At 36.6% G+C, this 26,141-nt stretch overlaps 2 protein-coding genes and 1 non-coding gene across 3 annotated transcripts in view; all 3 read left to right on the top strand.

The window, feature by feature from the left end:
• The first annotated feature begins 62 nt into the window (after positions 1-62).
• On the top strand, positions 63-1,048 carry LOC113495575 (ribosome-recycling factor, mitochondrial). Its single transcript, XM_026874346.1, has one exon. It carries the CDS (start codon positions 158-160, stop codon positions 923-925), a length of 768 nt encoding a protein of 255 aa, XP_026730147.1. The 5' UTR covers positions 63-157; the 3' UTR covers positions 926-1,048.
• Positions 1,049-1,810: 762 nt separating this feature from the next.
• The window catches only part of LOC113495568, a 74,447-nt gene continuing 50,116 nt past the window's right edge, over positions 1,811-26,141 (top strand). The window contains exons 1-3 of the mRNA XM_026874336.1: positions 1,811-2,340; positions 2,496-2,643; positions 2,983-3,001. Of these exons, the coding sequence (XP_026730137.1) occupies positions 1,882-2,340; positions 2,496-2,643; positions 2,983-3,001 (626 nt within the window). The 5' untranslated portion in view covers positions 1,811-1,881. The remainder of the gene's footprint in view (positions 2,341-2,495; positions 2,644-2,982; positions 3,002-26,141) is intronic.
• Positions 3,502-3,573, top strand: Trnat-cgu. The gene has a single exon. It is a non-coding gene; the product is annotated as a tRNA-Thr (tRNA).

Raw genomic sequence — 26,141 nt, 5'->3', positions numbered from 1 at the left:
TCCTACCAAATCCCAAATATTTAATTGAGAACTGAGATTTCTTTGACAGCTTAAACCTTCTTTCATAAAAAGTTTGAGGTTACTTTTCTTATTATTGTTCGACGTGAAATAAGTGAATTACAGTTATTAGACCAAGTACTTACGCTTTTTCACAGAAATGGGAACCAGAATGTTGCAGCGTCTGGTGTACCCTACGCTGATAAATTATTTAAAAACAGTTCCTCCTGTCTTTTCAAAAAGTAATGACAAGATTATAGTTTCCAACCTACCAAATATTCATACCACAGCATTCAGAAATTATGCAAAGAGTAAGGATAAAGGAAAAGACAAAAAAGGAAAAGGTGCAAAAGTTGAAATTAATGTCGCTGCTATATCAGAAGTTGTTCCAGTGGATAAAATGAAAGATAGATGCAATGCAGCTATTGATAAAATGAAGGAAGACTTTGCAAAAAATCTTTCTCTCCGGTCTACAACGGGCTCTATTGAAACTTTAAGAATTAAGTTTGAGGGAAAAGATTATGAGTTACAAGAATTAGCTCAGATTGTTCGCAAAAATCCTAAAACTATGGTCATAAACTTTGCCTCTTTTCCACAAGCCATACCAAATGCTTTGAAAGCTATTCAAGGATCTGGACTGAACCTTAATCCTCAACAGGATGGCACTACACTGTATGTTCCTGTACCTAAGGTTACTAAAGAACATAGGGAGGCACTCGCTAAGAATGCTAAAGCACTGTACATCAAGTGTAGAGATGCTGTCAAAGATGTGCAAAGTGACTTTAATAAAAAACTTAAAAAGCAGAATGGGGTTTCAGAAGACTTAGTATTTAATTTGACTAAACAAATCAATGCTATATGTGAAGAGTACCAGAATCAAGCAAAGCTTATTTATGATATGAAACACAATGAACTTGTTGGAAAATAGCTTTAAGATAAATGCATTTAAACATTGTATAACTTTGAGACTAGAATATAAATCATTGTTATAGCTAATTGATTAGATTATAGATAATTATTATCATTTGAAAATATAAGCTGGTTTTGTAAAGTATGAATTATTAATGTTTACCCAAGTCATTAGTACATTAGTTCACAAAAGAGGTCAATCTTATGAAATGAAATGAAATCATTAATTCTGTAAGTAGGATATATCATCACTTTTACATGTCTTCTTATTTTTTTGAGAATGCTGGAGTCGACATTTCCTATCTGATTACCCTGAGAAGAAATGTCGAAACAAACTCAGGGGTCACAGTCTTTTGAAGAAAGTACTATTAAAGATCGATCAGAGCAAGGAAAAAAAAAGAAACTCACTCAAATCGCCAGTTTGAGAAACTACAAATGACATATACCTGCATAAAGTTTATACTTACAATGAAATAAAAGCAAAAAAGATTGAAAATTAAAAAAAATAATTCGGTAAACATTACTTTAAACTTCATATTAGGTAATTTACGAACGTCTATGGGAAGTTTATTGTAAAAGCGTGTACATTGCCCCATGAACGAGTCGCTAATTCTGTGGAAACTTATATTATATTATTATCTTATCTTATATTAAATAACCAAAGGAGATTGTAATTTACATAATACTTAAGAAGAAGAAATCCAGATGGGGTACACAATACTATATCTAGGTTCAATTCCGCCCGCTTTTGGGGGTTTTTTTTTATCCAATCAAGCAGTCAGATCTTTCATTTAAATTATTTTAATAATCTATAACCTACGGTTTTAGATGTTACTCCATGATAATTAAGAATGCTAAAAAGGCAAGTCTTTCAAACCAAAAAAACAGCAGGTGGTATTAAAAAAAAGCCTTAGTGTCAGTTCTGTTTGCAAAACAACTCGATTTGGTAAACTGTATCTCTTTCAAACAAATGTGATGGATTCCGTTAGTAGAAATCGTAGCAATAGATATGATAGGGTAATGTCTCGTGTTAGCAATCAATCACGGTCCAGTCTTAGATCGAATTCGTTTGTTACACGCCATGATATCCCTTCATCTGTAAGAGTTGGCGCGAAACCATCTGTTTCGAATGTGAGTTCCGGAGTTTTTAATGAACTTCCATTTGTTTTGAATGACTATGTGCCAGATACGGATCAGGAAAAAGTGAGAAAATCGTATGTTGTGAAACCTCGTAAAACAATTAAGTCTTTGGACCCCGCGCTATCTCCGCCTCGCACGGTTACTAAGCTTAAGAAATCAGTTAAAAAACCTTCGAACTTTCAAGTTCAGGAGTCGGCTCCTTCGGTATTAGTTAGCAGCGGTGAAAAGTGGTCGAGTTCTCATTTTAGGGAGTGTTTATCTAGTAGGTCTCATACAAGACTAAAGGATTTAAAGGTAAACATCTTAAGCCCTTATATTAATTTTATAACATTGTACCATTTACTACCCAAATGATAAAGCCACCAAAGTGAGATCTGTGTAGTATTGAACTGAACTTCAAATGGATTAATTGCTATCACCAATTCTATAATAATGGTATTAATTTACAGGATGAAATAAGAGCCTACAATGAAACGGAGAAGCTGATGAAACTTCGCAGTAATTTGTATAAGAAGTGTGGAGTAGTGTTGGATGATGTGGGCAATGTGGCTGAAGATAAGGCAGTGCAAGTAGAGCCACCGGGACTCAAGCCCGATGGTAAGCTGATACTAGTTTACTCAATAACTTAAGACAATAAAAAAATACACAATTGTATTCTAATACAAATAACCAGGAAGCAGTGAGAACAAACACAAAAAAATAAATTCCAACAAACCTGAAGTGATATAAAATGTTAAGTCAACGCCATCTGTGCATAAAGATGAAAACTACAGTAAATTTGTTTCGACGACAATCACTAGATGTCGCTAAAGACACCGAAATTGGACGAAAATAAATCTTATTCGTGCTTTCTTGCTTTTAAATGATGCAAGCTACTCATTACACAGTTTCATACCTTAATTAAAAGTAATGTAATTTAATTTATACTTGTTACAGATGCTGAAGTAATTAATAGGTGAGTGGAAATAGCCAAATAGTTTATCAGAAAAATCGTCATTACAGGCACTTTTCGTTTTTAAATGTTAATAACAATAATAAATTCATAAGTTTTATTAATTTAAACTGTCATTTTATGCAATTTACTAATTTTAAACCTACTTATCATGCAAAGAGGTTCATTTTAAATTTAAACTTATAAACAAAAACATAGGGAAGTCTATGCTGTTGGGGTATTGGTTGTATTTTAGTAGATTCTCTTTGTATTTTAGGTTTAATGTAAAATAACAGAATGTGATGGTAATACAGTAAAATTATCATCGTTATAATGACTATTTTTGGTTGACTCTATTTTTTTTTTTTTCGTTGCTAAAAACGACGTTTTAAAAAATCATTATTAATTATTCGAAATGTATAACAATTTAATATCTTTTCGTATAATATATGCTACAAAACGTGCACAATATATCAGTAATTCAGTCGTAGTACCCAGCTGAGTATTTCGTCACCTATTGTATCGCCTCTTTAGCTCAGTGGTAGAGCACTGGTCTCGTAAACCAGGGGTCGTGAGTTCAATCCTCACAGGAGGCATTGTGCACTATGCGCTGTTTTTGTGTTTTTATAACATTTTTTATTAAAAAATATCACTAATACGCATTATTTTTCAACGCATAATTTTATAACGACATTATTTCTAATATACCTCATTTTGTATGAGATCCGAGTGATATTTTTAAATTGTTATGTATTGTGCTGTTATCAAACACAAGGACACACTATTTATACCTTCTGATAAATTGGTCATCCAACTATTTTGATCTTATTCTAACCGAACCTCCATGTTTATAGTACGTGTGTCTGTGCATTGAATTTATATTTGAGATAATTGTTGGGATTTCTAAAGCTTAATTCAATTTTGTTGATTCAAGTTATATTGGATATAATATATTATCTTAAACATATTCCATTTGCTCACATTGGTGATCAACACCACTGATAGTATAGTATGAATTAAGTATGCCTCGAAAAGTAAATACACACGTCGATCAACGTTCAATCGAAGGTCAATACCAGTAAATGTCTAGATAAAAACGCCTGTTTGATACATGAATATTAAATAACGTACGTGATAGTTGATATTTACAAAAACTTATCAACATCTGGGTCACGGAATCTTATTTCGATAAAAATCCGTTCCCACATTTCCAACGGTCGCGGCGCAGGTGATGTGTACCCCACATTCGTGTCATATCCCGGCAGTCCCAACTCCCAGTCGGTCCCCGCCGGTACAGTTAGAGCCCGTTACGTTTACCTGACTGTACCGTTAGCTCAGCCCGTAGTAATTAGCCCCGGGCTCCCTGTGCGAGCGACCCATTGTTTGTTTGGATACATGATATTTTTGTGGCTTTAAACTTGATTAATGCTTAATTCGCGATCTTTCTGAGAGAAGTGATAGAAGCCACGCTTTTATACTGAAGATGAATTTAGGAAGCTAAAAATCGCTTTTTATTCTTGAAACCGGAAAAAGTTTCGAAAATATTTTAATGGTTCCATTTTCATAAACTTTTGTAGTTAGATCTACCGTTTTTCTTTATATCAACCGTTTGATATAAAGTAGGATCCTTAAAGCTGCGATTTAAAAAATATGAATGAAATGTATGACCATTCACGTAAAAGAAATATCAGTTGTTTTTATTTTGTAATTGTATTTTGATGAGTGTCGTTTGTTTCTCACACTTGAATAACAGAGATAATTATTATAATTGAATGAGAATGTTACCTACTAATTAATGAAACCGGTCAAATGTATTTGGAACCAGCTTTAACTGGTGTGTTCTAAAGCTACGGCAGTCTTGTATCTATACTGCATTCTGTTACTTATGACGGAATCATGTGAACGTAATTAAATATAGTATAGATGAAGTATGAGGTTGGATGTGTTCTTAAAGTTGGAACCTCAAATCTGTACAGTTTTTAATAATAATTAATGAGCAGAACCAAGTTATTATTTCAAATTTAATTTTATGGTCTCAATTATCCATCTTTTCAAGTATATAATGGCGGTAAATGGCTTTTATTCATACCATAAATAACATTAAAATTATATATCGTAGTGATCTCTCAAGCGTCTGCAACAAACATGTAAAACTTAAAGCTCGCGTCTAGCGCTGCGCTGAGGGCGTCTTAAATCTCTGACATAGGCTAATCAATTCATGTAACACTAAGTGACTGAAGCACGTTTACTAGCGAGCTACATCACTAATTGTGCGACATACAGTCGAGTATGATCGACAGCGCCGGTCACGTGAAACAAATGAACAGAAGGACCATCGTAATATACATAATAATATTTATAAATATGATCTTATAACTGCGAAGAGCTTTCGTGGTACCTCATCACCTGAAGCTAAAGTGATTCCGTGCTAGGCTGTTGACAGTACCACGGCTAATCAGTTCTCATGTATCACAAAAACCACTATTATATAGAAAATTCAAATATTTTATTCAATTAAATTGCCAAATATGGGTTGCAATTAAACTTCTGTGTTGTTAGCTTAGTGAGTGTCAATCAGCGCGGCTATCGGGCGTCCGTCCGGCGCGTCACTTCCACTTCCCTGCGCCTGCGCATTGGCACGCGTCCAGGCTATTCCTGTAACTACACACTTGATAGTCGATCCCTATTGCATTCACTTGGTGATAGCTTCATTGCTCATCGAAACATTGTGTCCTGATTCTTGAACTTATTTTAATCACGGCCACTTTTATCCGTTTTCAATCTTTGTCGCATTTGGTTCTCGTTGTTGGTCTGAAGTTACACAGACTTTTACTTAAACAGACTTGAATTTTGGAGAGCATTAAAATTTAAATAGTAATGTATTCTTCGAAAGGATATAATGGTGTTACTTATGTGCGCCTGTATAAGTCACAGTTAACAATTAAAAAACTGAACACGTCTGTAATAAACAAATAAATTTAAATTAGTCTCTGGAACAGGGAATATTCCCTAATTTCATTCATCGATCTTCTTACACACGTAGAAACCCGAAGGAAGCCGTTAAAGATACATATCTTCAATTGCCAAATCAAATCTTTGTATACTATAACAGAAATTGGCAACGGAAGATTTGGTGAAGGGAAATACAGTGTTACAGTTATTTTAATCTTTATTGACATGGAAAATCACGTTGCAACAACCTCGCCATCTGCTTCGAATAAATCTCGTCACATTAGCGCAATTGATATGAGTACGCACTCACTTGGCACGTATCCTTACAACCATTGACCGTATTAGGCCAGTGTTGTACAACGACGACGCCGTCTCGATCTGAATGAATATGACGTCACCGCCGTTATGGACTGAGAAACGGATGTTAGTGTTAAGAATCTGTCACCTGTCACTCGGTTGGAGGGAGACGCATGCTCGTGAAATTGGCAAGGCCCGCAGGCCGCAGGTATAACCAGCTATTTTCAGTGAAGTGATTCAGTGATGCAATCTGTTGGAAGTTGTAGACGACGAAATGTTGATCACGGATATGCGTTGTCTTTATACTAGTCATTTCTATTAAGCTTGTGAGTTTAAATTAAGAAAAAAAATGAAGAAGTTGTTGTGCAATGCAAATACCTTTGGAAAAGATTTGCTTAGCTGTGGTACATTTATAGGGTGGCATTGTTAAATTTTCTTTGTTTGGTTATTGTTGAAACTTTACTTTACGGAGCTTGCTTTGTTTCTTTTCAAAATTCGCTGTTTAAATAAATAAAAGAAGTCGACGATCAAAATATTCTCCGTACAAATGGTTAAAAGTACGGACTAAAGAGACCACCTGCCTTCCTACGTCGAGCACTGAGCTCGCTATATTGTACAGCCATGTATATTGCATAACGTTGCTTAACAGTTGTCTTGAGTCACGATCTTGACCGTTTAGGCTAATACCAAGTACAAGTACATACCTCGGAAATTGTTTCTGCAGCGAGATGCATTTACTCGATACACGACTTGTTTCGCTGGCACTCGGGTTATCTGAACCCACCTGCGAGTCCAGTTATTATCGTAGTCTGTCTGATAGTGTTTTATGTCTTTCCAACTGGGACACAGTTTACAGCGCTATAGAATATCGATGAAATATTCAGGAACAAGGAATGAACTGTATAGGTACGGATACAGATCGGTTACTAGCCTACATGCTGCAAGTTTATTCGTTTTAACTTACAGCATGAACAAAGATCACTGTGTTTATGTGTAATATTATTTTACGTGCTAATGAGCACTAAAGTGGCCGAGTTTATCAATTAATGCGTACATATGACCTTGCATTTGTACATAAAAAGCATTAACAGAATAAAATTAAGTGCAAAGCACGCACTGCTAATACAAAATTTAATTATTACCTTTATTAACGCTTTTTCAATGAAATGCCAATCTGAACTTTCTAACGACCGCTCGGCCGAGTCAAGGTGCAATAATGGATACAGGCGCGAAGGGCACGCCCTGCGGTCACCGACCGGGTCGTCGGCCTGCGCCGGCGCAGCTTCCAGCCCCCCCTCCCCCCCCTCCCAGTGCCTGCACCCCGGATGCAATCTTCCATCGCTCCCAGCACAACTCGCATCACCTTGGCCAGCGTTTGCATGGATTTCCTTATTTATGGGGAGTCGTGTTCGGGTAATTTGAAAATATTATGTGCGCATGCGTTCGACCGTCATAAAGTTTTCATTGTTTGCAGATTACGACGCGTATAATTTAAAATTGTGAGACTGATTGAAATTCAACGTTGTGTTACTGTTACCTTACTTAGAAAATGAAGTATTTAAATGATTATGCTATCCTTGTTTTTGTGATCTTGTTTTTTTTATAGTCAAATCTAAAATAGCATCTTTATAGTTCGCGAAACATGTTTTTGTGAATTATAATATCCGAGCAGAACAACAGGAAATAAAAACGTTAAGTGAGACTTGGGAAGTAACGAGAAGCGGAGCCACTCACGCTCCCGACCGCATGTTTGTTTTTTCTAACTTTTTATTAAAGTTTTAATAAACCTTCAACTTTGCATTTTTATGGCTTTAGTTCGGAAACCAGGAAATTCGTGTTACTCAACAGTCGAACTTGCTAACATTTCAAAATGTTCGTACTTCATTGTGATTTGTATAAAGGAAAATAGAAATATGTAAATATCTATAATATGTATGTATTTAGAAATATATAAGTAAGTTTATCAGTTGTCTGGTTACCATAACACAAGCTCTGCTTAGCTTGGGATCAGATAACCGTGTGTGAGTTGTCCCAGGATATATTATATTATATTATTATAAAAAAATCTTAATTTAATAGGGTTATTTCTTTGTCATGAAAAGCCGCGAGTGCTAACTAGCTGTAGAATAAAAAGGGTAGTACGTACTATTTACGATTAATTTAATATGGTCATAATTATTAAATATTTTTCTCCTTTACTTTTGGTATAAACGATTAGTTTTTAATTTTAAAACATACAAGTTTCATATGCACCGGCGTCATTTTAGATCCTTTTCAAAGGTCAGCTTTCCAGAGCTTTCTCCGACGCTGAGTTAATTTAATTATATTTTAGTTTATGCGCGAGCACGAATCTCTCTGAGAGTTCTCGTAGGCTAGTGCGCACCTCGGGATACTGGTATACTTTCATGTAAGCGGCAATGTTGGCTTCCATGTCAACTCTCCAGAGGATTTTGGCAATTTTCCGCGAAATGTTAAGATCACGTCCTCGGTTCACGTGCTCAGGAACTTTTCCGAGGCTGACAAAGTAATGAGAAACAGTCAACGTGCGCCGCTTTCAGCTGACCTGTACAGGTACTCACTTGTAATCTTCTTTACTCTTTTCTATCCATATAGCTTTATTACTTGCGGTTCTGTGTAACACTACGTACAATCCTCACAAGACGTAACTTAATCGAAGATTATCGTATAGTGTCGTTACTGTATTGACAAGATATGGGTTACTAATTTGTTCAAATAAATATACTAATAGAAACACGTGAAATTGAAATGGATATCGAACACCTAAATAATAATGATTTACAAACCCAGTCCGTAGTTATAACAAACCCACCTAAGTTCTATTCAATCACACATGGAATATAATGGAGTGCGTTCGCGTGTTGCAAGCGCGAAATGTTCAGTGATAGCTGGCGCGGCCTTGATCGCGCCAGTTTGCGTAACGATCCGACCACGACACGTGCAGGTTTGCCGGCCGCTCGCAACACAGGAATGCCACTTTTGGCATTCTAGTTATGGCGGATGGTCTAATCGCTGTGCCTTGAAGCATACCCAATATGATCAAAAACAAAATTATATACCTACATACATTTCGTATAAGCACAAAATTGAAATGTGTAGAGAAAAGAATATACTTCTACTTGTGCATTTTTTTGTTAACAATTAGTGATTCCGTTGTGATGTCAAAATACATGCGTGAAATTATCAAGTAAAGTACGCTTGCACGTGTTTCAAATTACATGAGTTTAGGGAAAATATTTCTGACATAAAAATACGTGTTATGGTGTTTCTAGTTAAATATTGCATGTAAATAAGTTACCATGACAGTACTCGCTATAAAGTCTAACAAGTTTCGAAGTCTTTTCATGCAGTCTCCCATACAAGGTCTGACAAGCAGCTGATACTTATGTGTTTGTTTTGTATTAATGTCAACGTAAATATGGAAACAGATATAAATAGGACTATAAAATATTCTCGATATTGCATTATTTCTCAACAAGTACCTGAAACATATGGCCGGCGTGTGTCGTAGTTACCGCATTATTATTGAAATGTTCACTTTATAGAAAGACCGTGAATAACGATTTGATAACATTGAAAAATCCAAGTTCAAAGCCAACAGTAAAAACATCGTTAACCTTATCAACCCTCTTGCATGAACCACGTTTCTAGACATTTCTAACATTGCTCGGATATTATACAATTTATTATGCCTTGATAAATGTGAGGTATTAGAAACATTTTATGTGTGTTGTCACAGTGTTTGATTAACGGCCAGCTCGTGTATACTTTAATGCAGTGTTCTGCTGACAAGTGACGGCTTAACTTACATAAAATTTGCTAAGACAAATGTGCTGCTTTCGTGTGCCTAGACATGAATTTCGTAATTCCTACGCATTACTTGTATATAATACTAGCTGTTGCGCGCTACTTCGTCTGCGTGTTTATGAAGATATGAGTTAGGAAATTTTGTAATCGGGTTACTAGTTTTAGAAAGAACGCATCTCTCCCCGTTTTTATAACATATTTAATTAGTGCTCTGTTCCTATTAATCATAACCTGATGGTATAACCTTCTTCAATAAATGAGCTATCTAAAACTGTAAGATTTTGCTAATCAGACCAGTACCTAGTATCTTAAATAAGCACGATCAAACAAACAAACTATCCAGTTTCATAAAATTTGTTCAGAATTGACAATTTTAAGATGCCCGGACATGTCTGCAAAAATAATATTATTCGTACATTAAACATGAATGCCCAATGAATTATGAAGACAGTTTGTTAGATCAAGCTTTCTGCATAGAACCTAAAACAAACCATCTAGTCTGGTACTGACAGTAGTTTGATTTCGCAACTGAAACACAATAAGCTAGTATGGCAAGGCTACAGACACAATTAGTAGTTGCACGTCTGCTCGCAAATTGTTATTCCATCGCCAGAGCCGGCCGGTGGAGGATACTCCCGCAACTCGATTTACATTCGTACATGTAGTGAAAATAGACGAGCCGGCACTCGCTAGTTCTGCGACTTTGCGATTTTTATGACGCACATTTTTTAAAAACTGCTGCACTATGGACGCGTACTTTTATGCCATGGTTTATTGTTATGAAGTAGACAGAAAATTTAATCTTCATTGATCAGGAATGCATTTTTTTGTAAAAGCCAGTTGTAAGTATAGTTGAAGATTACATTTTGTTCTATGAGAAATATTTTTGGGACATTGTGTATTACAAATAAACTCTCTCCTGTAACAATACCGGCCTTTTTTCTTGATTACACAATCGTCGAAGAAAAATCTCACGTCTGCCTGTACGAGTACATTTACAATGATAATCGCGCCCCGACCGAGTCGAGGGGAATACCAATAAACGGTTTGTAACATCTTCACGTAGCTGGATAGGCGATAGCAGCCCGCCGGACTGACAATTATTGTGGGCTCCACCACCCAGACCAATCCATACAGTCGAGTTTTTTCACTGTAACTTGAGAATTCTTGATCGCCTTCTCCGATAGTAGAATTCTCATAGCTTTTAGATCAGGACGTAAATATGGAACAGAGCACGTTGCATGCTTTCAAATTGGCAATTAAGTGGTATTGGAAGCTTATTTATACTTAGTTTTAGTTTGTGTGAAACATGTGTATATATTAGCAATTAAACATTTTATGCAGGTTATCAAAACCCAAGGAACAAACTACTTTAAAAACTAACTACTTGGCTCAAACTGGAGTAGTATGTGTTGGATTGGCTAGAAGGAAACTGTTCGTGACTCCTCATTCACAAAACCTCGTTTCTAAGCGTTAAATACATTGTTGCGCTACGTTTTCTGCTGTTTGAAAATTTTTCGCTTAAGTGGCCAACGCGTACTTGAAGGCATCATTAGAGTCGAGTTCAGTTAAAAATATCATCGTTAGTTCAGTCGACAAGTTATTCAACAGGAAAGGAAAATAATTTAACGGGCTTCGGAACCTTTTTTGTTTTCGTTCCTAACAAAGTGTTCTATACAATTTGTTTCTGAGTTTTATTTACGCCTAAACATCAAAGAGCCTGGTATAAAGGCTTTCCCCACGAATACTTTCAAGTGAGTCCAGGTCTCGGTTGATAATAGCAACGCCTATGTGCATCTTAATTGCAAAAACGACCGGAATACTAATGGAATGGTGTATGTTGTAATTAATTATTCAATCGCTGAACCCGCAGAAGGTTGCGTAAACTACATTAATATTCGCGGTGTGTTCTATCTCGACTTCCACGTTGTAATCTGACTTCCGAGATGATTCGTCTACGGGATATTAATAATCGGATCACGGCGTCACGCGGCCATTAAATATCCTTTTGATTTCTATTTCGATTGTTCTTTTAGTTAATGAGGTGTTTGTATTCTTCAGGCTTACGTGGGTGTAGATATTGACACTTTTCTTGGCGCTTTCTGGTGGAAGGTCATACAGTATTATCTGTGTACGTGCTATGGTGAAAACTTCTCAGAATTTTGATAGCTGCACCATTCTCGTTTTCATTTGTTTAGAAAGGTGTTCAGATATTTAAGAAATGGTTATTATGTTTCAATGCCACGCAAATATTATTAAAAGAATAGAGCATCATAATACCTAAGAAATTTTCTAAATGAAAACTCATTATACGAGTATATTCTAGGTGTGACTTCAACTGAGATAATATACTTTCTTTCTAATCGTGTATTTGAATCCAGGAGTTGAACTTTATCACGTAGAGTTTTATCTTTTAGGGGTGTCAGTCCATGTAAGATAAATAATTACGTGATGTCTTTATCAGTGTTCTGATACGTTATGTTATCAATGTTGAGATAATTGTCGGCTTTCAATACTTTATTAACGTGTGTTAAGTTCGACTAAAAATAAGACCATAATGATAAAGTTAATCCCCATTCGCTTACGTCATATTAGGATTCGATAAGATTCGTTTTTTTAAAGTTATTATCTTCGAATTTTTTCTAATTAGATTTTTATATTTTCTTTAAACATGAAAGTTTTGCAAAGGTGTACTTAATACCTCAGGCATTATCTTCCAGTCAACCAACGGCTATACAGAAATAACAAGATGTGTTTAACAGTAAAACTGAAACATTCATTGTTTATACAAAGGTAGAGAATACACAAATAACTGAGGACATAATATTCGCAAATCTATTTATTAATTCAGAGAAACAGTATGTAACACAAGTAACCAACACAAGCGTATCAGGTGACTGTTCCGTATCGAACGCAACACATGGATCGGTATTGGAATGCGCTATTAATCTATGACATAACACCGCTGCTGAAGGTGACTTTCAGCACGTTATTACATTATATTTACATTAGAAAGGCTTGGAATAATAACTCTATACATTTATTCGTTAAGTTTTTTCTTCTTAGCGTGGCGATCCAATATGTCTTTGTTTAAATGTTTTGGACCCACATGTCAACCACCATGGTGGTTATAGCAGTTGCCATTTATACAATACCGTGGCACACCGTAGCATACAATAGTATCTAGCTATACAATATTAAAATTCTGATTTCCAATTCCACGAATTGCGTTACGGGTTACAGGATATTGGGTTCATCTTTAGAAATTAATTAAGATGTTATTTTATTCCTTTTGTTTTATTTTATCATCTTTAGCTGCAACATATTCTTACTTACACTACACACGTGTACGTTAAGGCGATTAACTTTTTTTTGTACCAATGTAATATTATATTTTTCTATATTGTACATTTGTATGGTTACAAAAACCTTGTATCTTATAGGAAAGCTGCGCTAGTAGGTGTTGCAATCACCAGTTCTCGTCCTGTGCTTGTCCATTTAAGGAACGTGACCGGTAAGGGCCCAACGTACTCTGCGGCGGTACACTTATGTAGTTTATGTACTTATATGGTACTAACAGGTATAGCTACATGTCTTAGTTACCTACGAGGTATATTTAATTGAAGAAAAATATATAAAACAAGGAAAGTGAAATACAGGTAAAAAAAAGAGTTGACGATGAAACAGAAATGTACAATCGATCATAGAAGGTGATTGTTCTAATACCGTGACCAATCTGTGAAGCAGAGAAAATGACCGAACATAAATTGAGGCAGTAAAAAAAACACATTTCACCAACATCACGTTGCGATGATGCAACGCGCGATATCGATGGAATGCAATTAAACGTGGCGATGTGACGAATGCCTTATCGCGGCGACCTTGACAATGACATTGCACGAGCTGAGGCAAAGGCAATCGTTCCGCCTTGGACGCCATTGTTCAGTGATTTATTGTGTGATGCGGAGTTTTGCCGATCATATCAAATGGAAATGTTGCTTATGCTATCGAAGATATTCTTTATGTCAATAAAATTACAAATGCTATAAACTCTTTTTGTGTATCATTCTTGCTAAAAATGTCAGATATATAAATCGTGGTTGAAGAATTCTTATAGAAAATATTTTAACTGTAGTCTATTAATAGGCAAAATTATGCAAAAATAGTTAACTTAGAAGCCCTGGCAATATTTACTAATTGAATAATTTAATATTAGCTGCGCTAAAGTGTATTTATTATAACACAGTGCGCGGAACATTATTGAAAACGTTATGTGTATGTGTTAGAAGTCGCACTTAATTAATTGCGCTTGCATCACCGTACTCGGCTAATATTAAATCTCGTTAACCATGGAATCAGAACCGTTGGGCTACATTTACCTAATTCTGGTATTTGTAGGTTTTCTCAATTTATTCAAGTACTAAACAAGTGACATTTCCACTTACCTACCTACCACTTACCTACAATGTAACGCAGACCAAATCCCTTAAATCAAATGTATAGCAATGTGAAGTCTTAAGTCATATGACTTACCGAAAAAAAATTGTGAAGTGTGATAAGGTCTTGTTATCGAAGAGTTTCTTTTGTTTTTTTTATCAAGCCCACTGCGTCCCACTGCTAGACAAATCCTTCCATGATTCTCTGTTCCGGGCTGCATGGAACTTAAAAATTATTAATTGAAATATACTTATCCATAACAAAGTTGCTAAAATACTTGTATGGTTCTTGCGTCTTCTGAATGTATTCCTATTTAAAGGCCATTTACATCTCTGGGCCGATAAGAGAGATGGATAGAACGCTGTTGCAGAAAAAATGTACCAAAATATAACTCAGCTGGCATTATGCAAAATCAGAACTGTCCAATTAGATTCCTCTCCTAGAGACTAGATAGATAACTACACATACTATTAGTTAAGTTACGTAACATCTGACATTGCACACTGATTGCGTGATTTTCCTACAATGCTTTGTGTACATTACTTTTAGACTACATACATACCAGTTAATTGATGGTCACGATGTAAGGGCGTTCTCACACTCAGACGAACGCGCCACGAATAACCTGCAAACATGAGGTAGGAATCTAAATAATCCGTCTTGTAGGACTAAATAATGTATTGTAAATATTGCGGTATGTAACGATTACGATCTACGAGTAGCTTCGAGACTTATGCCGCAATTGGGTGTCCGCAATTTGAGCCTATGTCACTCATTTTCGATCCTAAGGCAAACCGCGGCAAACGCTAACCTCTCTATAAACATCCATTATGTTGTCCAGAAGCTGTAATTATATAATCAGACAGACGCATTAAATTGCGTCCTCGCATGTCTTGACTTCAGATGCCTGCAGGCAATGTATTGAATTATGCATCCGTATGAAAGTAGGTCCAAATTCCTTCTGTCCAGCACTAAGTGGCGTCTAATACATCTTAACAAGGTCTGCAACTAATATAGTTCATACAGCGTTGTGCGTTCGAAGAATAACTCGGCGAACACTGATCACTGACACTGACACTCAAGTGAGACAAGGCCCTAATGTTTTAGCTCGCTGATTCATAGCACATAAAACCATGTGGTTTGTATGTGATAAATGGCGTCTTTACATAACGACTTCTTGAGTAGGTACTTTAAAGCATCAAGAAAACATTATATTCGTTGTGGATTTGGTATATTTGCCCGAAATAATATTTCAACTTAGAACAGCGTGTTTTCTAGGATAATATAGATTGGGAATTACATAAAAGTTAATTAGATACTCGTTACCGTTCATATTGTATGCTTAAAGTATTAATTTGGTGAATCACTTTCCGCGTGTGTATACTAATTTTCCCTTCTAGCTCCCCTTGTATCAAATGAAGCGCACCCCTTAGGGAATGCTATATGCTTATGACGCTTGTCATGTGCATCAAACATCCTTTAATTTGTACGTCAAGCCGACATACAAACCGTGTGTGCCGTGATCAATACAAGCACAGTAGCTCACACCAGATTCCTTTGTTCTACTTCGTTATCATAGAGACCACCTTCCTTCATTAATTCACGAATACTTGAACGTTCTCGCAAATACAATATAAATTCACAACACGTTCGCCGCTACCTGTTTAGGTAGACTTTTATCGGAGGTACTGTTTGTTGTCCCGCACAATAGTGCGTTCTTTGTCTTTGCCAAGGTCAAACATGACTCAATACAGTACCTGCTACTGTAATAACCACGACCAAGTTTCTATTTGCGTATAAACATCATTATAGACTATAATTGTATTGTATTCTGAAAATATTATTCTGGAAAGAAACCACCACTTAATGTTACTCAATACCTGGACGTGGAACGCAAATGTCTAACTTAATAATAAACTAAGGATTTAGATTCCAAACTTTTTCACAATTAAGCAACTAGTGTTCAGAATCAGTTTTTTCATATTTTCGACCAGTTGTCGTTCAGTCCCATTTTCCCTTTTATATGAAACTGAACCTATTGTATCTAGCAGTCAGTCAGTCAGTACTAAAGTATATTTTTTTCGTTGTTATTTCATATTTAATAATGTTCTTCACAACAACTGAATAGTATATAACGTCGAAATAAAAATTAAATTAATAACTTCTGAACGTTAACTGAACACTATAAGGAAAATAAAACGTAGGACAAGTTCCAAGGTAAAATGTTATCTGTATACACTGTTCAGTGTGCCATGAATGAGTGTAGGTAGTTGGTTTAATATTTTATGTAAGTGAGGTAATTATAGCAGCTGCGTGTTATCATGATCTATTAAAGGTAGTACGTTTATGGTATCGGTAATTATTATATAATACACTTCCAAATCGCTGCTTCGAAAGACAACAACATTAGTTCTGATTGAGTACTCTCCGCTTTAACAGAGTTCAGTAAGACGTCTTTTGGAATGCCGGGATACCAGTGAAAAGAATCAGGAAAAAATCATAGAATGTTATTTGGGAAAGAAGAATTTGACGCTTGTAGTTATAAGTACTACAAGAATAAATATTTGATAAGTCGTCAGCGCTACTGCCTTTACAGTGTATCGAAGTGCAAATAGATACGACACCCGCATAAACAGTGACACGTCGAGTTTCGCAATCCATCATCATGTAGTTTGTAGAGTCAAGTCATACAGTCAACTCCTAAAACTGTGACTTTCTCAACTCGCCTTGTTCACCGGTTTCCAATATCAGGTATCGCAGCTTTCGACTGTTTATCAGATGTTTCCAGCGGTTTCGTAATACCTGTAACTTGATATCATCCTGATTACAGAATTTGAATTACATGGATTTGGTGACTTACGGTGCGAAACTGTTAAAAACTATTTACTATTACTATTGAAAGCTTAGGTTTAACTATTAGAGATGCCCTTTTTTTGTAAAATGTATTGTATAGTAAGGAAGTAAAATTGTTAAGAAACTGGTTGGCATCGTGGTGCAGTGTACCCAAGTATGCAAATAATTTGTAATCTACTGAAAGCATACAATTTCTCTGCTTACATAAGGACAGGCGATAAATGCACCAACCTTTGCCTTTCCTCTCATCTGTTAGCGAACCGTTACACACTTGGACGCGCTAAGCATTCATTGCGTAATATTTACCATACCATTATGTAATTTCCTTGGTGCTTAGAAATCGTACGCCACTTAAATCACAGACCAGTTTGCTTCTTGCGAATCAAGTTTGTTAAACATATATTTGTTATGCCCATCGTCTCTACAAAGTTCCGTGTCAACACTTACCATTAAATATTAGCGTTCCAGAAGCTTATACACTTTAGACTCCAGACTTAGGTCAGTTATGTGACTCGACCACCAAGTACCAATAAATGGTTTTTGTAACTATTATATACCGGCTTGGTGTAACTGTTTCTATCAGCACGTTCACGATTTCCTAATCCAAGTAACATACCATAAAAGTAAAGAAAAAAAAATGTAAACCTGCTCTATCTCCCACGTGTACGTCGATAAAACATGCATTCACACAACCGTGTCGCTCTGACCCTATTTCATTGAACTACAAGCGTTTCGAGCTCTGAGAACGTTCTCAGCGCGTGGCATTTAGTGGGGAGCATGATTGGGGCCCCTTCACGTCACTCAACTGGGCTAAGGCCGGCCGTCGAACCGGCGATACTTGTCTTATACCACAAAATATACGAGACCCCTATTACCCCTACACACCAGTCAGTATTTTAGCAGTAAGCTGTTGATCATGTGGGTTTTTCATGTGTCTCGATAGACTGGTTTGAAGCAGGATTGTAGATATTTTTAAGTGCGTGAAAGGAACTGAATTACTGGCAAAAGAGAAAGGTATGCTAGTTGCTCCAAGTATGTGGCTAGCGTGTCGGTGGCTCAAGCCAGTTTCTGAATCAAGTTTGTGTGTAACAAAACTTGGCTGCCGTTGGAGCACTGCTCTGTTACTAAGATGATCAACTTAAGAATATACATTTTAATGTTGTAGGTAACAGAGCAGCAGCAGCAGAGCAGGTTCTCAGTTCTGTTTTAAATCAATTTTATTATAGTTCTTCTATGGTTTGTTGATGATTTGACTTCCTTTTGATTCAGTTCATTTAACGCTATTCAAGTATATTTCAAGTACGCGTAGTATAGCGTAGAGCACTACAATATCTACGATCCGTCGAAAGGCGTGATATGGCAATTGTCAGATTTCAAATAACTTGATTTCAAACAATGAGTTTCCCTGCGGCTATCAACAACAGCTTCGTATCTTACACTTTTGGCAGATATGATAAGTATTGTCAAGAATCTGATGTCATGTGACTAAATGATAATATCTTGTATAATGAATGATTAAAGTGGGTCACGCATGAATTGTGTGTTGGCAACAATGTTATCTGTGCTACCGACCGTGTAAAGCTAATCTTTATTAGAATCGATGCCGTGAGTTTACTTGATTAGAAGATCCATCATTATTGTTAACACATAGATACCATGGATGTCTCACAATCGCCAGCATAAGTTTATTCCATCATACCTTATGCCTGAATCTTAGGAAAACACACCCATAACTACACATCATGTCTTACTCTTTATATACCAATACTGCATCATCCACAAACTTTCGGGATAAGCCTTAACGATAAACGTTGACTTTTAACCACGTTTAACAAGTATTTAAGCCAAATCTGGCTGGCTATGGTGTCAAAGTCCATTTAATTTGTGTGTTACGTGACAGTGCATTAGGTTTGCATGTTGTTTTGTTGTTATAATTAGTGAAACAGCTGGTGGCTCAGAACAGCGCGGCTGCTCGGCGGGAAGCGAGCTCGGACGCGACGCGAACGAGGTCGCTACGTTGACGCTACGTGACTGCTGTAGGGCTGACATCACGAGACACCTATCTCTTCTCATTATTCATATTAACCTTAATTAATTTCCATATGGATTAACTTCAAGGTCCTAACTACCCCTAAAGCCTGAGAAAATAGGTATCTCAGGCTAAAGGGGCAGTTAGGATAGGTTTAGAAAATATTCAAGTGGGAATATGAATGTTTTTCCTAAGTATTATGCAAAAGTACATTATCAATAAGTCTTTAGTTTCAGTTTGTTGTAGTTTTTTTTATAAAGTTACAAAATGTAAGTGCAACTAAAGAATAAATACATAATTAGTCACAAGGAAAACCAGACTTAACATATAATTGTATAAGGTCTTATCAAGGTGTTTGTTATAATGCTTTTAACAAGAGTAAATAATATTTTAATTAAGACCAACTGTGCGATTGTAAAGAGGTAAACATCTAGTTTGTTGCGTACCTAAGTTTTGATAACAATAGTAATTAAAGTTTAAGTGCATCCTCAATTAAAATGGCAAAGTAATACATGTATTTATAATGAAAAAAAAAATGTGTCCCTAATAACTAACCTTTCCTACTATGCGATTGCTTCAACAGTCGACTTGATAGACCAGGTTTGTGAGTGTCAGCCCTGTAGCGACGCGTGCGCCGGTCGTCGACCCCGCGACGCCGTGACGCAAGCAGGCAACTTTCTAACAGCTCGACGTCAGAAGCGACGTGGTAAGGCCTTGCCTTCGGAGGTGCCTAACGCGGACAATGATCCCCATGGTGATCGTAGTCCAAGCTATCGTGGCATACCGCCCGCTGCCGGCCGGCATCGACAGTCGGTGTTGCTCAATACCACTGTTACAAAGTTCACTCTACAATTTAATACAGTTCAAAGTAAGAAGTTTAAAAATACAGACGTTTTCATGGTGAATTAGCACGGACAGCAGTCATATATGTAATACAATAGAGCTATTAAAGTTTCATTACGACAGAATGATGCAGGTCTTAATGTATTGGTGGACTAGATTGAAGGTCTGTTTACGGAGATTTCTAGTAAACCATGATGTAATATTTTTGTATTAACATTGGTTTTTATGCCACCTGCTTTTGCTTCGCAGAATACCGTGAAGTCAAAAATAGTGGTGATATTCCCAGAATTCTGCAATCAAACTAGTTAGCGCACCTGCAATGATGTAGTGAGTTGAATATTTTTGAAAGCTCTGATGACACATATAATAAAACTTTACCAAGATTCCCAAAATATTGTTTTATCTATGAAGGCACTATTTAGTACCTTTACAACATCACATACACACTGTTTTAGTATTTTCGCCTTAGGTACTTTTTTCTAATTATAGCGAACTCGTTTAAGTGGAACAGACCTAATTAGGATTTACAGCTCTCAATTGGTTCCGAGCTCCGATGTCTAATTTAGCATGTTTTTTGGCCTGGTTTAAACTTGTATCGGTTTAAAAGTAATCGGTCGGTGCTATTTAAAACTTTAATGCTCGTATTTGTATGGTCTGGCCATGATTCTGGTTGTTAATGTTTAAAGCAGATCCCTGTGTGGCCTCTGGGAGAAGTACTATACGATACGTAGTGAATGTTCTTTTACAGTAAACAGTTTACTGGCACTATTTGGTATCGGCCATCATATTATTAAATAGGTACGCCAGATAAACTAATTGTACCTTGCAAGCTGTGTTATTTTGAGCATGCACTGTATACCAGAAGCATAATATAGTGCCTTGCTTTATTTACCACCTTATGCATCATTTCAATGTCTTCGCGATGTCGTTATTCCATGTAAAATAGGCTTCTTGTAAGACTTTCTAACGTATATGTTTATGAGTAAGACGTAGTCAGTCATAAAACTGTCAGCATAATACGTATGTGTTGTATCAAAATTCATTGGATGTCATTTCTCGGGCAATTCAATTTCGTTTTTATCCCGAGTCACGTACGCTGGTGCGGCGACGCGCCGCGGCCGCCGCGCTCGCCTCGCCGCCTCGCCGGCTTAGCCATGTGGGTCGACGAACGGTAACTAGACTTTCTTTTTTATTTCATCCACTTCTCGTCCGCGCGCTGCGGAATCAACCTCTCCTACATTACCCACGTCCACATTACTACGTGTTTTGTAAACTTGACCAGGTTTAAACGAATTCTTATTATTCGTGTTATTATTTTGTGGTTAAAATAAAATTGTTTTGTTACCACATTCTAACAATTTCTTAAAATAGTTAAGTTAGGTTTCTAAGGATCTTAAAACAACTATAATGTATGCATCTAAACTTCCTTACATGGCCTGGTTTAACCCTTTTATATTCATACTTTATAACCCTGATATTATCCTAAAACTTCTCTCACATTAATGTCTAGAGAAAGGAGGAAATACAAGTTGTCAAAGAACTCCTGACTCATCATGGTACAGGTCCAAGTGGGCCAACAGAATTATTTATTTGTGTTCGCACTTTAGTATTTGTATAGTTATACAACATCGTATCTTTTGTCACCCGAACTTAGTCATCTATATCTCTAATGAGTATTTTACGTAAACACATTCTCAGCGGCGGCGATACGTAGCATCATTGGTCTTACTCCTTATGATAAAGACTCATACGCTGATTAGATAAATACTTTCCTACTATCAGATAAGCCCATGTTTGCATATGAGTTAAATTTATTATAAGTGCTGTTGCTTCTAAGGTATTTAATCTTTCTTGCATTTTACAACAAACCACACAGATAGTGCAAGTTGAGCGATGGGTTATTTGTAACGTTATAAAAATAGCTGCTTTATGTAAAACTTTGTGTTTTATTATGTAAGAAAATAATAGCACCTTATGTGTGAACAAAGATTTAGACTTATTTCTTTAAGATTTTACGGTAGGCTTTATCTGACTGTCATAAGATCTTTGCATTAACCTCTACACTAAATACTTAAAGCTAAACATTGAATGCACATAGCTATAGCAGAATAGATCATAATCCACAAACCCACGAACTGGTTTACAAGTCGATTGTAAAGGTTGCATTGGCAGATAGTTCAATATCCATTAAAGGGTAATAACTAATAGAGTGTTATGGAAGCCGTCGTCCTTGCGTCAGCCTTCGCATTGCCGATCGATCAATAGTGGAACTCAGCCGGCCCTGTGCTATTTTCCATCAATATCCGCTGTAATCATCCTATTATATGTCAATTTTCGCGGAACACTCGACAGTACTCAAGTTAATCCGTCCAGTGACGCATGTTGCATGCTCATGTGATATTAACTGTTTGTTACAGACAACGTTATCACAGGCTTGTCAACTTTATCGTGTTATCGTACGAACGGAGCGGTTTGTACACGGGAAGCGTTTGCTCAACGAATTCCACCTCTCGTGTGGGTTTAACGAATTACATCGTGATGACGTCCGTAGCTCGGGCCAGTTTTTTTACTGTCATTGCTTGAACATTATGGTTAGTTTCATAATCACGATCATAAGTCACGAGGTTTAGACGCTGTCGAGATCCGTTTGTGCCGGTTGTGTACGAAACAGGTTTTAAGAGATTGTTGTCCTTTGTTTTTGTTGTATTATTACTTAGGTACAGGTACTCGACATTGTAATGAAATCGTTTGCTTCAAATCCGGATTGCTTTATGAAAGAATTACGGCGAATCCATCACTTTATGAATTTTAATATTATTTTAGCATAGGTTCTTTTTAGCTACAGCTACATAACGCAAGATACTATTTTATGTATAAATCTTCGAAATGTATCTGCATCCTGTACTGTAAAGTCTGTATATATCTTTGAATTTCAAGACAAGAACTGCGATAGATGACCTTCGTATCGGCGTACCTGTAAAGAGAATACAAAAACGTGTAAATAGTAGTTTAGAAATGATTATGCAAAACTAGAGGCGTGTTCACACTGGCTGGGCGGCGGCGGAGCGTGGCGCGTGCGGGAGCGTCACGTCCCGTGACACGCACCGGCCGTGACCGTTCCGTTGGCCGGCACGATGACTCGCATCTGATACATTTTATTTATTAGCCCGCGCTTTTTGTTGGCCGTTGGAATCTCGCTTTTAAACCGGTAAGCTTCGTTATTAGGTGAACTCACGTAAGAAAGACGAGATACGTTTTTTTCTCTCTTCAATCGGTTTTTTGTAGGTGCACCGTATTGTAAGTTTTTCTATCAGATCTGTTGTGATGTTTTCTTCAATCTTCTTTAGGCTTGACTGACTTTGGAAAGATGTACTGCCACGTCTATTTTCTTATTCTTTTAATATACTTTGCCTGTTTTAAATATTGGCATTTTTTGTCTTTTTGGTAAGAATGATTCAGAATGAATACTTAATTATGTTTCGTATGTATCTTAATATTTTTTATTTTAAGCTTCAGTCAACCTTATATGGTTATACGCAAAAGTTAACTAATTATTGAAGATTATTCATGCGAAACTGCGTGTAGTAGTGACGGAAACTATTGCGCATAACACTCCATATTAAAATAATTATATCAGGCTCACACGCTACGGTACAGAAGTTACACAATGGAATCAGTTAAGGTGTCTCGGCCTTTGTATAGGCTGCGCCGGGTCTGCACTGCGACCGACGTGTCGTCACTCCAACAGCGCTTGACAACTACAGCTTAAATGAGTTAATTATGTCAATCTGCTTGCTTGTGAACGTAGTTGAAATAAGTGAGGGCAATTTGACATTGATTACCTGTCTATAGGAGATTTCTGCATTTCATGTATGTCAGTTACCGCAGGTTTCAGTAATTCGATTAAAAATAGATGTTGAAAAATATTTCTATTTAATACTTATACAATTTAATTCAATTTATATATTAAAAAATAAATGTTTTATTGCCACCGTTCACTGTACTCGTGTTTTACCACCACTCAAACGTCTACTATCTAACCTTGATTTATGCACGCGATGTAAAATTTCACGGAACTTGATACCCATTCCTTCTCATGCAATTTGTTGTATATTAAAATATCACACGCATGGCCAATATCCAAGAGCGTTAGAAAGCGCATCAGCAGTTCGCGCTTGGCTCGCGGACCGTGTCGCGACGTGGGACCGACACGCCACTGACCGACACTCAGCCGCGCGTGACCGATGTGCAAACGCCTTTACGACGACATCGCAGCGGAAGCTACAACCTTCTGTAATCACTATAATACAGAATACCTTATCAAATGAACCGTAAAAATAGCTTCGCCAATTTACGCAGCTTGCATATTCGTGACACACTCACAAAAAGCCGACTAACAAATGAAACATGAAGTGGAATCGCTCTATACAATACTTCAGAATTCTGTAGCCGCCACCTTACAATTTTCACAGAAGGAACTCAAGTGCCTCATTGTCATTCAAAACATTCGTACGCTTTCCTCCTTACCATGTGTTACCATTATGCTGACACAATACTGGGTGTCGATAAAAGCAATGTGTGGGGGGCACGAGGGTGGAGGAGGGAATTTCGGATCACGATTTACTCGAGCGCATCTGTCCCGGCCGTGCTCCTGCGTCCTTCGTGCGGACGCAATGCGAATACTACGTGGGGTGAAGCCCAGGGACGAACTCAACGAACACTTTTTTGTTAATACATAAAACACTATTTATAAAGAAGTTCAGTGGATTACATTTCTTAGAACATCTAAGTATTTCAAGCACGTGATCTAGGCGCATAGTTGTAATAGTCCCAAATTAATAAGAAAATGTCAAATCCTTGCAAAGCTTTTATGTGAATGTACTATACTACAAAATTTAAATTTTATGAAGTTGTCTATAAACTTTAATGAGGTCATAAAACGCTTTAGCGTTTATGTACATATTTACACTTTTCTCTGGTTTCGCTATAATAAAACCAAGGACATTCATACACAAATTATCTTCAAAGATTTTTATTTATAACATCCATCGGTATTTCAGCTGGTTATTAAATGATGTAACGGTTTACTCACGCGTATTTATCGGGGTAGCCCGACTAGTTTCGGACCCAACCGGAGTCCTTAATCATGAGCAGACGCGGCGGGATCGCGAGTCGAACTGTCTCACGATAGTTATTATAAAAATTTCAGCTGGTGTTTCTGTTTACTGTTACCATTGCGTTTGTAATACGTAACCTACAAATGAGTTCCCATTCATTAGTATCGCAAATATATCTGTTGCTATAATAACACCGGTTATATCGGGCCAGTGGTCACAATTTTAATAGCCGCCGCAGTTTTATCGACTTTGGCAAATCTCCTCAATCGCGGTGCCTACGCATTTCCTGCACGTTAACCGTTTATCTAAATAGATAGTAATTGGACTATTGTTTGAGTTTCACTGTTTTATCCGACAATCGAATTCAGAAACCATTTTTTACTTAGGCAATATTTTTCCAAAGTTTAATCGTTTTTGCCTGATATCTAAAAACTTTGTTAATGATAGTTTCTCATAACAATATTCTATTCCTTATGCATGTACAAATTGAATAATGAAGAATAATAATTATAGTTGTGTACTAAATGTACAAAGAAATAGTACACGAACATTTCAACCTTACTTATATCATTCATTTCAATAAAATAATCCAGGCCCACTTTCGTATCACAAATTCTTAGTAAGATTCTATGTGGTAGGTTTTCGAAAAAGTAAATGAAGATTTTATTTCTTTTAAATGTTTTAAGTAGAAGTGATTCAATGTGAACACATACTCATGGGCTACTAATGTGTATTTTGCTCTGAGTAACATCACATGCTTCAAAGGACGGAGTAAAGACCGCGACACATGAGTTTGACAACATGATGACAG

Source organism: Trichoplusia ni, chromosome 7, assembly GCF_003590095.1.
Source record: "Trichoplusia ni isolate ovarian cell line Hi5 chromosome 7, tn1, whole genome shotgun sequence".
In the NCBI taxonomy this organism is placed as follows: Eukaryota; Metazoa; Arthropoda; class Insecta; order Lepidoptera; family Noctuidae; genus Trichoplusia; species Trichoplusia ni.
This window is presented reverse-complemented; position numbering and strand designations above follow the sequence as displayed.